Source organism: Gasterosteus aculeatus, chromosome 15 (assembly GCF_964276395.1).
Source record: "Gasterosteus aculeatus chromosome 15, fGasAcu3.hap1.1, whole genome shotgun sequence".
Taxonomy (NCBI): domain Eukaryota; kingdom Metazoa; phylum Chordata; class Actinopteri; order Perciformes; family Gasterosteidae; genus Gasterosteus; species Gasterosteus aculeatus.
In genome coordinates, this window is record NC_135703.1 from 1,588,682 (window position 1) to 1,603,589 (window position 14,908).

Sequence of the window (14,908 nt, forward strand, 5' to 3'; positions counted from 1 at the left end):
TCTGATACATATTCAATGTGAAAGTTGCTTTTTAATAAATGAGTGGAAATCCTCCCGTTTGACTGATTGTGAAGGCCGTGTGTCGTCATGTCATCACGTCTTAAAAGCGTTAATATATAATTCAGTGGCTTTGCAAGCTGGAAAGCGGGTAAATTTGTGTAATTATTATTAAGTTACACACGACACAAACGGAAGGACAACGTTAAAATGTCCACTTTGAATGTCGCAGGTGCAATATTATAAAACATGACACGTCGCCGATCGACCGCCATCGAGCTGCCCGTCAATATTTCATGCGGTAATGAGAGCAGCGAGGACGCCTCCGGCCCTCATGGAAACATTCGGCCCCCACAGGAACACGACCCTTATTATTATTTGTATTGTCATCGGTGGAGCCGCAGGGGAATGTTTGCACACGTCAATCAGCTGCTTGTCGATTATAACGTCACATCTAAAAGGAAGCAACAGAAAAACAACTGAACCTCCTCAGGAGACCACGAACATTTAACTATTTGTCCTCCAGAGAAGACACCTGAACACCGGTAGCATCTTGTTGTTGTTTTGCCCCAAATTATTTTAGTTTGTTTACGACGCGTTTTAAACTGCAGTGATGTTGACTTTGTGTTTCCATGGTAACGGTCATTCTGCTTTTAATGCGGAACCTCTCGTCGCCAACGTCAGTCGCACGGAAACCAACCCTGCCGAGGCGTCCACGAGCAGAGATCTTTGACCTCTGACCCTGACACAAATACGTGCAGCCTCACTTTGCAGAACGCCGTCGTCGATCCGTCTCTGCTGCTGTGTGAGGTTTATTCAGACGGCAGAAGCTTTGCCTCTAATCTCATCGTGGGCTTCCCCTCCGGTTCCCTTTCCGTCCCACCGGCATTGGAAGGTCTTCTGGAGACAAGAAGCTGCATCGTCTCCAACAACACAACTCCAATCAGTTCATGACGCTTCCCGCTTCAACATGAGCGGAAAGAAATTAAACCAACAACAATACTGTGTTAAATCCTAAATGTGTTTTCCGCGACATAAAATTACTTTAGCGACTTTAATTCTACAAGAAACCAGTTTAAATTGTAAAATCGGACATAAGGGACCAGTGAGTAGCTCATGTACGAGCTGCTGAACACAGCGCAGCGTTAAAAATACATCATTAGCATCTTAAACCAGGAGCTCCGTCGCCATGACGATCTGCTCTTATGTTTATCTTCAAAGCAAAAGGGTCCCCGTGGACACGCCCCCTCTGGCCTCGATGTGGTCGTGTGCCGCCACGCCACGCCCCCCCCCCTGCGTGCTCGCCCCCTGACGGGGCGGGTTCGGGGCCTCGGCGCTCAGGGCGCCAGAGGACAAGCGGATTACGTGGTCAGGATTATCAACCAGATCAGAGCGGCTATTCCCGGCACCCGGCCGGGCAGATCAGGACCCTCGGGGGCTCAGATCAGGACCCTCGGGGGCTCAGATCAGGACCCTCGGGGGCTCAGATCAGGACCCTCGGGGGCTCAGATCAGGACCCTCGGGGCCGCCTGCTGCTTCTCGGGGCGTCGGTCCAGCATTTCACTCAATTACATGACAGACGCTTGTGTTTCTTTAATACAGGAACGTTCTCAGCAGCGTGCTGGTAGAGATTATAAATCGCATGGGGGGGCGGGGGGGGCGTTATCTCCCAGAAGAGCCACCAAGTGTCACCTTAACGTCTTCCAACGAGTGTTTATTTCTACTTTTATGGTCTTTTCCTTTATGGTCTCAATCTCTAGTTCCAAATCTTCAATACAGGAGTTAGTACATGAAGCTTAGAGTCAAACAGACCACATAAAGCAGGGATGCTTTAGGGCGGGGCTTACTGTGATGGACAGGTCTCTAATAGACCATAAAGCAGGGGATGCTTCAGGGCAGGGCTTACTGTGATTGACAGGTCTCTAATAGACCATAAAGCAGGGGATGCTTCAGGGCAGGGCTTACTGTGATTGACAGGTCTCTAATAGACCATAAAGCAGGGGATGCTTCAGGGCAGGGCTTACTGTGATTGACAGGTCTCTAATAGACCATAAAGCAGGGGATGCTTCAGGGCAGGGCTTACTGTGATTGACAGGTCTCTAATAGACCATAAAGCAGGGGATGCTTCAGGGCAGGGCTTACTGTGATTGACAGGTCTCTAATAGACCATAAAGCAGGGGATGCTTCAGGGCGGGGCTTACTGTAATTGACAGGTCTCTAATAGACCATAAAGCAGGGGATGCTTTAGGGCGGGGCTTACTGTGACTGACAGACCATGCAGACCAGCGAGTCGGCGTTGATTGAAAGCAGAGAAGCGGCGTGGTGATTGATCGACTCGAATCTCCTCCAGTGGCTGGTTCCATTTTCGGTTTCCCCGCCCGTGATTGGTCCTTGACTTCGTTGAGAGCGAGCCGTCTGCTGGCGCTCAACCTGTCACCGACTTAGACGACCTCGGTGCTTTTTATAACCCGCAGTTAAGCTGCAGGGATTAAACCGTTAACGGGCCCCTCTGAACGCAGGCAGGTGATGAAAGTACTAAAACGTGGCCGGAGGGGATTTAATGATACTAAAGAGTCAGAGCGCGTCTACTTTTACACACTGAATATCTTTGGAAGGAAAGAGGAACAAAGTGTCCAGATGTGATCGTTTTAGTGTGTTGACTTTGAATTGGTTTCCGTCGTAGAGACGTCAGACCTTCCAGCAGCTCGAAAGATCAGAAATGTTGCATCCGATTGTTAAATCTGGAGTTAGTTTCCTAAGATGTCCATGTATGCTAAGCTAACAAGTACAGATGGGACTGAGAGCGATGCAGTAAAGAAATAAATATAATGAGTTCTTGTTTTATTCACCTGAATACAAAATGTAGATATTTTCCCCTCATGATGAAAATAACTGATTAAAATAGAGTTTCATAAAAAGGGGACAAAGAACAGAAAGTAAACTTATCAAACCAAATCTGCGTCGACTCGTTTTTCCTCGTGCTTGATTCAAGCAACAAACCGGTTCCAAGTGAGAGGAGGAAAATAAAATTACGTAACAAAACTATAAATCCTCTTGGTGCTGCGGTGCCAGTTGGGACCTGGTGCCCCCCCCTCCCCCCCCGGATTATCACAGTCTTATTCTGGTGGAGGAAAAACACACGGGAGCATTAGAAGCCGGAGGACTTCAGGTCCTGGGTTTGGTGGCGAAGGTCAGGTACCCCGTGTGACCTTGCATCTCTCTGGGCAGGGTGGTGGTCTTCAAGGCGACGGGGGTCTGAGGCTTGGTCTCTGTGGGGGCGGCAGCGTCGTCGTCGTCGGTCTGAGCGGAGAGGTCGGCGCCGAAGTCGGGCAGCGGCAGGTAGACGGTCCGCACGTCGTGGACCCTCAGCAGGACCTCCAGGGTGCTGATCTCCTCGAAGCCCTCCTCGGCCAACGCCTCGCACGTCCTCTGGACCTGCTCGATGCACGGGGAGAACGAGCACACACGGCCCCCTGCAGGGGGGGGGCGAGAGAGAGAGAGAGAGAGAGACGGCGTCATGCTCCCAAAATATGACCAAGACCAGTCTGTTACATGTGAGGTTGTGAGGTATTCATGGTCCTTCAGTACCGTTCACTAGCAGGTCAGTTAGCGATTCACCTTTAGATCGATACGAGTTCGCCCACATTCTCCGGTAAACCGGTGATACTTTATATTCATTTGTTCACACCCAAAGGACCTTTTTGAAGCACAGTGCCCCCCCCCCCATCCCCCCATGTGAACCACTGAGCACTCGTCGGCTGTGCGGGAAGGCCCGCGGTGACTCTGGGCGGGGGGGGCGGAGCACCGGGCCAAAGAAACGTCCGCCGGCCGACCCAGAGAGTGACTGAGCAGAACATCTGGGCGAACAAGCTGCTCTTAGTTTCCCCTCCGATCAAGCTGCAGAACACGGTGTGGATTCAAAAAGTGCTGCTTGTTTGATTCTTTGAGGAGAAACATCAGCGATACATCGATTAGTCGTGAAAACATAACATGAGAAGAACTATTGTGAAGTCATCCGACGGGAACGAACCTCCAGGCGGCGGTGAACTTGGGGGGTGTTTCAGATAGCAGGCGTTCCTTTAGCCAACAGGACCGGCCGTCTCCCTGGAGACCGCGATAAACACAGCGCCTAGCAACCGGGGGCGGACGCACGGGGGGGGGGGGGGGGGGGGGGGGTCGGGTGGATGATTGCACAGAGGCGCCTGGAGTGATAAACGTGCACGTATGAAGCCTGCTGATACGAGCACACGCAGAGACTCACCGGGCCGACGAGGCTTCGGCTTTCGTGGGACACGTCTGCTCCACTGTTGCATAATAAAGAGCCTTAAAAGGGGGGGAGGGGGGACGCTCAGAGGCCGGGATGGGGGCCAAAACAGAAGAAGAATTACATTCTGTCCACTGCAATAAACCAGCTCTCAGCAACGCCCGCCCCGCCCCTCAGGGCTGAGAACAGATCTGGAGTCAGTCAAGAGGAGGAATTTTGTGTCGATGCTTCTCAAGCATCAACTCATCGTGCTGAATAATCCAACGTTCTCCTGCTGGACCGACACCATTTACCACGCTACCGTCACATGGTACAAACAGTCAGAGCAGTAAGTCAGATTACACCATGATGTCATGGGAGTGATAATGCCACAGCAGCCCTCAGTCACCAGCTCTCCCTGCAGCATCGCCCTGTATGGTCATGGGACGGCTTCCACAATGGCTGCACTATTTATCTGTGTGTGTGTGTGTAGGAGTGGCACCATAAAAGGGATTCACTGAGGAGGAGGTTAGAGCAGCATTCCTCTTCATATTGGGGTTTACTTTTTAAATTCACGCTGTCAGTTCATCGGACGGAAAACAGTCGAGTCTTTTTCTAAACCAACGACAAACAGTAAATATTTAAACCTCTAATAATTCACGATATCGGTATCGTAAAACAACGATAATTGCATCTTTGTAGCGACTTCAGAGGCACTGGAACATTTGCATTCTATTGATATTTCCTTTTTAAAAGGTCAGTTATTGCCCCATAGCGCCGACACACGAGGCCAACCTGCCCCGACTCGCTGCCGCTTCTGGTCGTCACGGAAACCCCAACGCCAGTTCACTCTGTGACCACGAACAAACAACTCAAGGTCAGCGAGGCAGCGATTGATGGACGGTCTGAGCGCGGGGGGGGGGGTATTTTTAAACATGGTCAGTCATGCTGCTGCTGCATCGGGGCGAGTCACAGACGAGTCAACATCAGGGGGATGAGTGCTTCTCGCCATGCGACGCCTTTGAGTGCGGACAGATAATCAGGAAGCGGTCGTTCATTTACCGGCAGAGACGTTGCAGCAGGAAACGCTGGGAGACCAAACGTCCACAAACACAACATTCAGTGTGTGAGAGATCTGACCTGCGACAAACCACACAAAGGGTCACATCCATCCATGTGAGGCGCGCGTCCTCGGCCCGCCGTCCTACCTTGTCTCTTCATGGCCGCCTTGGCGTGTCTCACGGCCTCCCAGGGGCTGGGGATGTCCAGGAAGACGGCGTCCGCCACCCCGCTCACCCCGAAGCCGTCCTTGCACACGTCCTGGTTCCTGACGGTGACCAGCCCGTCCACGCCGTGCTCCTTGAACTCCTCCGCCGCCTTCTCCGCCCGCTGCTGGTGGAACTCCACCGTGTGCAGGTGCCCCGTGGGGGCCACGGAGCGCAGGATGGCGTGGGAGAGCGAGCCGCTGCCGGTCCCTGGGGGGGAATATCAGTCACATTATTAAGGAAGGAGGATAAAGGGCCGTGTAGACCTGGAGGATTGGACTCCGGTCCTCAGGGGGTTTATCGTGGGGGGGGGGGCACACTTCACTCGTGAGCTACTTGTCAATCGACCACGTCGGTGCGAATACAATGAACTGTAGTCGTCTACGATGGGAAAAATGTAAAATTGGTTTTCACTATTTATTTCACTTTAAAAAATGGTTCACTGATTAAAAAGGTAAACCGCTGAAATCAGACTACAATCAGACGACAATCAGACGACAATCAGACGACAATCAGACGACAATCAGACGACAATCAGACGACAATCAGACGACAATCAAGACTTGTAGCTCTCCAGCTGCTGCAGTACTTCAGGTCAACACCGTGGAGACGACATCCAGCGATTAGTTGGCACACAGAACGGGACACACGCTCGACCTCGAGGACGCAACGCTGCGCCTGAGGATTAACACTCTACTCTACGCAGTTATCTGAGGACACACACACACACACACACACGAGGGAACGCTTCATTCGTGCGCGCGCAGAGCTACGGACTGTGGATGAGGAACACCAGTGGTCATGTGACTTGCTGCTGAGGGGGAGGGGCATTGAGGGCACAGCTAGACGCCAGACCCCCCCCCCCCCCCCTCCCGGTATTACGTCAGCGTCTTCTTTGTCCGTGTGGCGACAAAGAGGCCAATGTGTCGCCCACTGCAACGGACCTCACACGCCGCCGATGTAACGGACTGAAGGAGCGAGAACACGCAGATGTGAACATGCAGACAAAAGCAGCTGTTGGTTACATAACCCCACACACACACACACACACACACACACACACACACACACACACACACACACACACACACACACACAAAGAGCCTTCTGCTTAAATCTCCTCATTAGTTCTTTCATCGTTATGCGTGAAGGACTGAATGTGCCCTCACTGGATTTCATGTTGATAAATGAATAAAAACCGTAAAGTGAAATTAAATCCAAAACAAAAAAAACTCTGTTTTAAATGGAGATGAAATGTTTGGAAGATATCAGATTATTTTGTGATCAATTTTTAATGCACTAAGTGGTTTATCTTAGAACTAAATGCTGATCACTCAGCGGGGAACACACACACACACACACACACACACACACAACAAAAGGGCTTGTTGATGCGAGTGTGTAGCTGGAAACAATCATACTGAAACACGAGGTCGGAGCTTCAGTGACGCGTCCTACAAAGAGCACCAGGCCGCTAGAAGAAGTGTGTATTTCAGGGCCTCACAAGGAGGAGCTCGGTTTGACCCCGTCGGTTTGACCCCGTCGGTTTGACCCCGTCTACGAGCGCCAGCCGCATCAACCGCCGCCGACATCGTCGATGCTGAAACGGTCCGAGACGACTCGCATTGTCTCACAAGACCTGGGTGGTACGAGGAGAAGGATGGGGCCGATGGGGGAGGGGGCCTGTGCTCTTTGTTCTACAGCGCGTGCAGATACTAGCGGGGGGGTTTGTCAGGGAACTATACTTCAAATTTAGAAAGTGAAAGTAAAAGTCCGGAAGCTCCGGTCTCTGTACACGTTGTGTTATCAGTCTTTTGTTATCCGTGTTTTCTTTTAAGGCAGCAACACACGTCGGTGTTAATTATTATTACAGTAAAATACATCGGCTGCCACTAAAGGCCCGTTTCCTAAAAAGGATGCATGATCACTCAGTACTTCAAAACACCGACACAAGCCAGAAGCACAACTACTGCGCCCCCCCCCCTCCTGGTTGGGGGTTGTTCCTGTACCAGCTGTGGCTGGTTGTTCGTGCAACCTCAAAACCACGACTCCAAAGCCCTTGAGTTCCAGCGAGCATCCGCTGACGATACAGAATCTCTGATACAGGTGGGGGGGTGATGCAGAGGGTGGGGGGGGGTGATGGGGGAGTGGTGGGGGAGTGGTGGGGGGGTGATGCGGGGGACAAATACAGTAAATGTCAAGCAAAGGTGACTCCTCTACACCAGATGCTCCTTCAGCAAGTGAGAACAGCCATGGAAATTACCGCCTCTAATCGCTGCTTATTTACACGGTACACTGACCTGAAACAACCGCCCCCCCCACTCAAATCCCCCAATCCTTCCCCCCACAGGACAGCGTGTCCCAGTTAAACTACCACCCTCCGACATTAGCGAGTCAGGGCGCCGATTAGCGCCTCAACGCGGCTAATAAAATGCTTCAATAAACGGTCCGACATTCGGGATCAGACGTCGGCTGCAGGTTTTAATCCTCCAGCGTGTGATGAAAACACGTCCTCTAAGAGTAATGTGATGCAAACAGTCTTGCTGACTAAACCGAATTCCCACCGAGCTCATTCATCAGCCGGGACACACGCACTAAAAGGTGATGGAGCGCTGCACCACCAGACGCATTTTAACCTCCTCCTCCTCCTCCTCCTCCTCTCCGCCCTCGCTGCCTCTTGGCCTAGAAGCAGCGACACACTCGGAGTGACAACGTCCACAAACACTGGATTACATAACCGCCTCGGGCGCATCTGCGAGCCGTCACATGATGTTTAATATGACCAGCTGAGGCTCAGCGGGGCGAAACATGTGACTGAACGGGACCATTTACATCTACTAAAAGCGACCGTGGTGAAGATTATGTAAGAACGCGTTGCAATAGAGAGGAATGTCCCTTCCCCCTACTTGAACCAGGGGAGGAAATACTACGAAGACACTGAACATACTCACTAGGAGAGAAGACCTGTCAGTAGTATTTGCTAAATGTACTTTAAGTGTAAAGTATTGGTCTATGTTGACTGCGTGTTGATCATTTGCATGTTAAATGTAAACTCGTGTATATCCTGTTGTTATCAATGCATCACGTTCCATAAGAACATCACATATTTGTCGCTGTCCTGTGAGGACAACGTCGCTCTAAAAATAGAAAACAGCCCTGAAATGCTGCGACAGCGTTTAAGAAGATGGAGGAACAGATAAAAGCAACACTTTTCATCTAGAGAAGTGTGTTTCTGTGTGGCAGGAAGTAACGAAGACAAAAATAGTTCTTTTATAAAGTAGCAGAAAATGGAAACACCGGCCAGTTTGGATTTCTAAAAGAAAATACTGCAGTATTTCTTCCATCTTTACTAGCTGATGTAATTTGGTGTGAAGCTTCATTACAACACGCATGTCGACCTGCCAGAAGCCTCTTCGTGACATTTACAACCGCCAACATGCAAAGTGCAGCTTCAACATCACGGATCAGAGGCCTTTTGTACCGAGAACAGAAATAATCCAGTTAATCCCTCAAAGTTCAAGCTCCCACTTTTCCATAAAAGCAGGACAGCGTCCTGAGGATCCTGAAGGTGAAGCCAAAGCTTCTCGTTGTGAAGCTGCGTCCGCTCACCTGACTCGCAGACCACGCAGCCCGGCTTCAGCTCCAGCATCATGGTGATGGTGGCGATGTCGGTGGTGTAGAGGATCTGCGTGCGGTGCGGCAGGGTGACCGTCCACAGCTCCGGCGTCGGGTGAAGCACGTAGACCCACCCGCCTTTGCTGCAGGTGACCTTGGACCCGTAGCGCCGACCGATCAGGTCGGAGGAGTGGCGAATGACTCCGTAGCGCGTCTGCGTCTGGGCGCCCTGCTTCACCTTGACGTGCATCATGGATTCGTGGCCCAGGTAGACGATGGCGACGTCACCGTCCCGAATGAGGTCCGAGTACTCCACAAAACTCATGGCGAGCACAGTGGGCCTGCGAGCGGGAGGAAGGAGGCTCACCAACTGAGTAATGTTCATTATGAGAAGGTTCATTCACAAGCCCAGAAATTAAACAGCAACCATTAAAATAAAAATGAAAAACTATTTACAAAAAGTATTAGGAGATTATTTCAAGTCATGACTTGATTAGGAAAACTGGTGATTTCTTTCAAGCTTCATGCATCATGTGTTCCTAAATGTAGTTATATTGTCAACGTGCAGTCTTTAAAAGCGTCGCCCGACCAACTGCGTTCCTCGAACCACTGTGATGAATTCATCACACACACAAACCCGTCACATCATCCAACTTCTGTTAGCCATTTCGGCGGTTTTTGTTTAAAGGGAAGCTGACTGTCACTCACAATAAAGCCCCCCTGTTTTAAGGTTCAGTAGCGACCTGTCAATCATTGTTTAGCCCCGCCCCAAAGCATCCCCTGCTTTACGGTCTGTTTGACTTTAAATGGACCATGATTAACTAAATTAAGATCACGCTGTAGTGAAGAAGACTTGAAACTAGAGATTGAGACGATGAACTCATGTTTACAATGTTTACTGAGGGAATAAATCCAGAGAGAAGTAGAGTCGTTTTCTCATAGACGTCTATGGGAGCAGAGGAATATCTTCAATGCGCGTGAACCCCGAACGCGCAGCGACAGTTTAACGGCTCCTTTTAAACTGAACTTAAACTGAACTCAACGTTCGTTTCTTAAGTTAACAGAGAGACCGGGTTCACTTTGCTTCTTCACGAACACCCAGAATACGTGAGTTAACCCGCAGATTGTCAAATGAGTGTTGTTGTATTTCTGTTTATCTCCAGGTTCATTCACGTCAAGGTCAGATAGTTAATTAAGTCACCACGTTGGGATTGATAGAACTTAATCAACGTTAGATTAAGGAAACACAAGTGGGAGGAGGAATGGACTTTAACACAACGCATTTAATGGGCTTTTAAATTACACTACCCAAGCTAACGTTAGCTAATTTAATTCACTATTGTTATCCCAACTGATGCTAAGGTTAGCTAATTTAATTCACTATTGTTATCCCAACTGATGCCAACGTTAGCTAATTTAATTCACTATTGTTATCCCAACTGATACCAACGTTAGCTAATTTAATTCACTATTGTTATCTCAACTGATGCTAACGTTAGCTAATTTAATTCACTATTGTTATCCCAACTGATGCTAACGTTAGATAATTTACATACCATGTTATCCCAACTGATGCTAACGTTAGCTAATTTAGATACCATAATGTTATCCCAACTGATGCTAACGTTAGCTAATTTACATACCATAATGTTATCCCAACTGATGCTAACGTTAGCTAATTTACATACCATAATGTTATCCCAACTGATGCAAACGTTAGCTAATTTACATACCATAATGTTATCCCAACTGATGCTAACGTTAAGTAATTTAATTCACTATTGTTATCCCAACTGATGCTAACGTTAGCTAATTTAAATACCATAATGTTATCCCAATTGATGCTAACGTAAACTAATTTAATTCTCTATTGTTATCCCAACTGATGCTAACGTTAATGGTTAAAGATTACTTGTAAGGAAGCGTTGTGTTATCCAATCACATTGTTATGCAGTTGAACTCGAGTAACTTCGATTTCAAGGTTTAAAAAAGTAAATTCGCCCTTTTAGAAAGATCACAGTGCTTAAAATGTCTGTAAGGCCAACTTTACTTTCACCTGCTAACTAGCTAGCATGCTAACGTGAGCTGCAGTAGTCGTTCACCAACGTTCGCTGAACAACGCGCGGCGGGTGAAATGACCGTTGGAGAGTCGACCTACCGTCCCGCGAGGTCCGCGTTTCAACCGGGAGCGGTAAATTGGGCTGTTAGTGCCGTTTAACGTGCATGTGTACGGAGCTGACAGCTACCCATTCATTCCCCTCACACACGTGGTGTTGTTTTCAGAGGAAGTTGAGGAGATGCAACCGGAAGCTGATTTACTTCACAAACCGGTAAACTTCCCCCGCTGACCAGATGATTCAGAGACGCAGTCCGGATGATTTGTAGATCTGCGTTTCACCTCCCGAAGCCGCATCTCTCCAACGAGTTTAACATTATGTCGGTTAAGTTATTCTTTTTGTAAAATAAACTATTAAATCGGATCATATTTTATATTATAGTATTTGAAAATGACGATGTGTGGCACAAATAATTGAATTAGGAGTGTAATATGTGTACGAAGAAAAAAGTCCCTCCTTCACTCAGAGCGCGTCCAATCAAATGAATTGAGTTCACATTCTGACCAATGGGAGCAGAGACGCTCGGCTATAAATTACGGCCTCGCGCTGTGCGCCGGACCGCAGATCTGCTCGGACGCTGCTGCTGGTTCGTGAGCTGCTCGGTCGGAACAATAGGGATATTTGTCTCATCTCCTGGTAGTAGTAGTCCTCAAATTCGACGACAGGTATGAAACATATTTAATTTAACGCCGAATTATATCAAATAGACGCATTATTTTATATATTTGATTGATAAAATGGTGTCCGATAGAGACCGTTTCCATCGGCCTATTTCCGCGCAATAGATGAACGTTATCGTCAAGATTATGGCAATGGTATAAAATAAATCTTAAGCATAAAAATGTTTATCCTGCATATTTCGGCACATAATCTTATTCCGCGTTCACGAGGAGTTGGACACGAGCTGAAATGTAACATCCAGAGGAATCTGCAGAGGACTCTACGTGTAAATATTTCAACACTGCTTTCGCTTTTTTTGCTGCTTTTCACCGTCTACCCCCCCATCCTCCCCCTCCTCCCCATCCTCCCCATCCCCCCCCCCAGGGAGAAACCATGCCTTTCGGTAACACGCACAACCAGCTGAAGCTGAAGTACAGCTCGGAGCAGGAGTATCCGGACCTCAGCAAGCACAACAACCACATGGCCAAGATCCTGACTCCGGCCATGTACGAGCGGCTGAGGACCAAGGAGACCCCCAGTGGCTTTACTCTGGATGATGTCATTCAGACTGGGATCGACAACCCAGGTAAACCAAAAAAAACAAGAGAGAAAGCGGCTTTTAGCGTCGTGCGTGGTCGTGCGCGTGCATTGGCCGCAGTGCGCTCTGAGCGCACACGGCTTCCTGCACCGTGACCTTGCCGACGGGATAAAGCCTCCGACGTTAAGACGCACTGTGAGAGCTCAATCAGTTAGAAACCGTGTCAGCTCCCTGTGACCGGCCGCCGGTATCAGCGCCGCTTTATTGCGAATGTTAAAGATTAGCAGGGTTGCATAATGTATGCAGAGCCAGCTGATAATCCTCACACACACACACACACACACACTAGATGAATGTGTCGACCTGAAGGTGCTTTAACCCTTCAGCTCAGAACTAAAGAGACAGTCTGCTGAGGAAGTTCTCAGATCTGTCAGCACAACAACCACATGGCCAAGATCTTTACCCTGGACCTTTACCAGCGGCTGAGTGAGCGGGCTACACCCAACAGCTTCACCATAGATGGTGTCATTCAGACGGGGTGACAACCCCGGTACAGTATGTGATGAGGCGGCAGACTGCTTGTGAGGATGTTCAGTCCGTCCACGGTCTCCTGTGTGACCCCGTTGGCTCTGTGCAGGACACCCCTTCATCATGACGGTGGGCTGCGTCGCAGGAGACGAGGAGACGTACGAGGTCTTCAAGGAGCTGCTGGACCCCGTGATCGAGGACCGACATGGAGGATACAAACCCTCCGACAAGCACAAGACTGACCTCAACCCGAGCAACCTGAAGGTACCGCAGCCCTCTGCTAATCAACGTGGCTGACCGTTTGTGAACGGAGAAGGTAACGCGTGTCCTCCCACTCAGGGTGGTGACGACCTTGACTCCAACTACGTCCTGAGCTCCCGAGTCCGAACAGGCCGCAGCGTACGCGGCTTCTGCCTGCCGCCTCACTGCAGCCGAGGGGAGCGGCGTGCTGTGGAGAAGCTCTCCATCGAAGGTAAAGAGGCCTCTTGAAGGTTGCTGCTGACACTGCAGGTACTTTGCAGTCTGAGTGACTCTGCACGGACAGAATCCATCCGCACCAAGTGCTCTGCACACAGATGGGTAGATGTGCTGATTCTGTTACGTAAAAGGCTTTATAGTGCTGCAGCCTGCAGCTGATGCTGCTCACTCATTCGTGTAGCAGAGGGCTCCCTCTGGTGGCAGCACGCGGAACGGCGACAGATTGCGGCCTTACAGGAGGATATGATTCATATGTCATGTAATGTTGCATTCGTACATATTTGTGTTAATGTGATCTTTCCCTCCCTGCAGCACTGGCCTCTCTGAGTGGAGACCTGAATGGAAAATACTACGCCCTGAAGAACATGACTGATGCCGAGCAGCAGCAACTCATCGACGACCACTTCCTGTTTGACAAGCCAGTGTCTCCTCTGCTGCTGGCCTCCGGGATGGGCCGCGACTGGCCCGACGCCAGGGGCATCTGGTGAGGCTTCCCCTCTCGTCACAGCGTAGGGGAGGTTCCCTTTTGGCAGATTGAACTGTCAAAGAAACTAAAGATGATATTTTGTCTGAAGGCACAACGATAGCAAGACATTCCTGGTGTGGGTGAATGAGGAGGACCACCTGCGCGTCATCTCTATGCAGAAGGGCGGCAACATGAAGGAGGTGTTCAACCGCTTCTGTACCGGACTCACCAAGGTCAGCAGGAAATGTGTTAGTGGGGCAGCGGGGGTTGTTCACACATCGGCACAAGGACCTGATCCTCTTCTCTTGTGACTAGATCGAGACCCTGTTCAAGGAGAGGAACCACGCCTTCATGTGGAACGAGCACCTGGGCTACGTCCTCACCTGCCCCTCCAACCTGGGCACTGGCCTGCGTGCCGGTGTGCACGTGAAGCTTCCCAACATGAGCAAAAATGCAAAGTTTGAGGACGTTCTGAAGAAGCTGAGGCTCCAGAAACGTGGAACTGGTTCGTACCCCCCAACAAATGATCTCTGCATGTCCATCAAGACACTGACTCAAACCTTCTGTCTCCTCTCCATCAGGTGGAGTCGACACGGCCGCTGTGGGCGGAGTGTTCGACATCTCCAACGCCGACCGACTGGGCTTCTCTGAGGTGGAGCTGGTGCAGATGGTGGTGGATGGAGTCAAGCTGCTGGTGGAGATGGAGAAGAAGCTGGAGAAGGGCCAGTCTATCGATGACATCATGCCCGCCCAGAAGTAAAACCATCCCGACACCTGAAACTGAATGAATGTTTGACTCTGTCCCTGAAAGCCATTCTGTACCTGTTTGTGTATTTAAGACAACTGTTCCTGTAAGGATGGAAATAAAATAAAACATTGTTTCAACTTTACTGATTCTGACATGTTGCTTCATAAAGAAATCCTGATTCTCATTAATCTTCTGATCTGAAAAACCTTCATGAAAACTCAAATGCAGTTGAATTCATTGACTGATCTAAAAGA

At 49.6% G+C, this 14,908-nt stretch overlaps 2 protein-coding genes across 2 annotated transcripts; one reads left to right on the top strand and one right to left on the bottom strand.

The window, feature by feature from the left end:
- Positions 1 to 2,809: 2,809 nt before the first annotated feature.
- On the bottom strand, positions 2,810 to 11,680 carry trmt61a (tRNA methyltransferase 61A). The gene is made up of 4 exons (XM_040199843.2): positions 11,279 to 11,680; positions 9,115 to 9,461; positions 5,449 to 5,715; positions 2,810 to 3,470 (listed from the first exon to the last, which is right to left on the bottom strand). Exons 2-4 carry the CDS (start codon positions 9,443 to 9,445, stop codon positions 3,163 to 3,165), a joined length of 906 nt encoding a protein of 301 aa, XP_040055777.2. The 5' UTR covers positions 9,446 to 9,461; positions 11,279 to 11,680; the 3' UTR covers positions 2,810 to 3,162.
- On the top strand, positions 11,404 to 14,796 carry ckba (creatine kinase, brain a). Its single transcript, XM_040199840.2, has 8 exons — positions 11,404 to 11,902; positions 12,282 to 12,483; positions 13,073 to 13,227; positions 13,303 to 13,435; positions 13,753 to 13,924; positions 14,016 to 14,139; positions 14,222 to 14,411; positions 14,488 to 14,796. Exons 1-8 carry the CDS (start codon positions 11,744 to 11,746, stop codon positions 14,664 to 14,666), a joined length of 1,314 nt encoding a protein of 437 aa, XP_040055774.1. The 5' UTR covers positions 11,404 to 11,743; the 3' UTR covers positions 14,667 to 14,796.
- Positions 14,797 to 14,908: the final 112 nt, after the last annotated feature.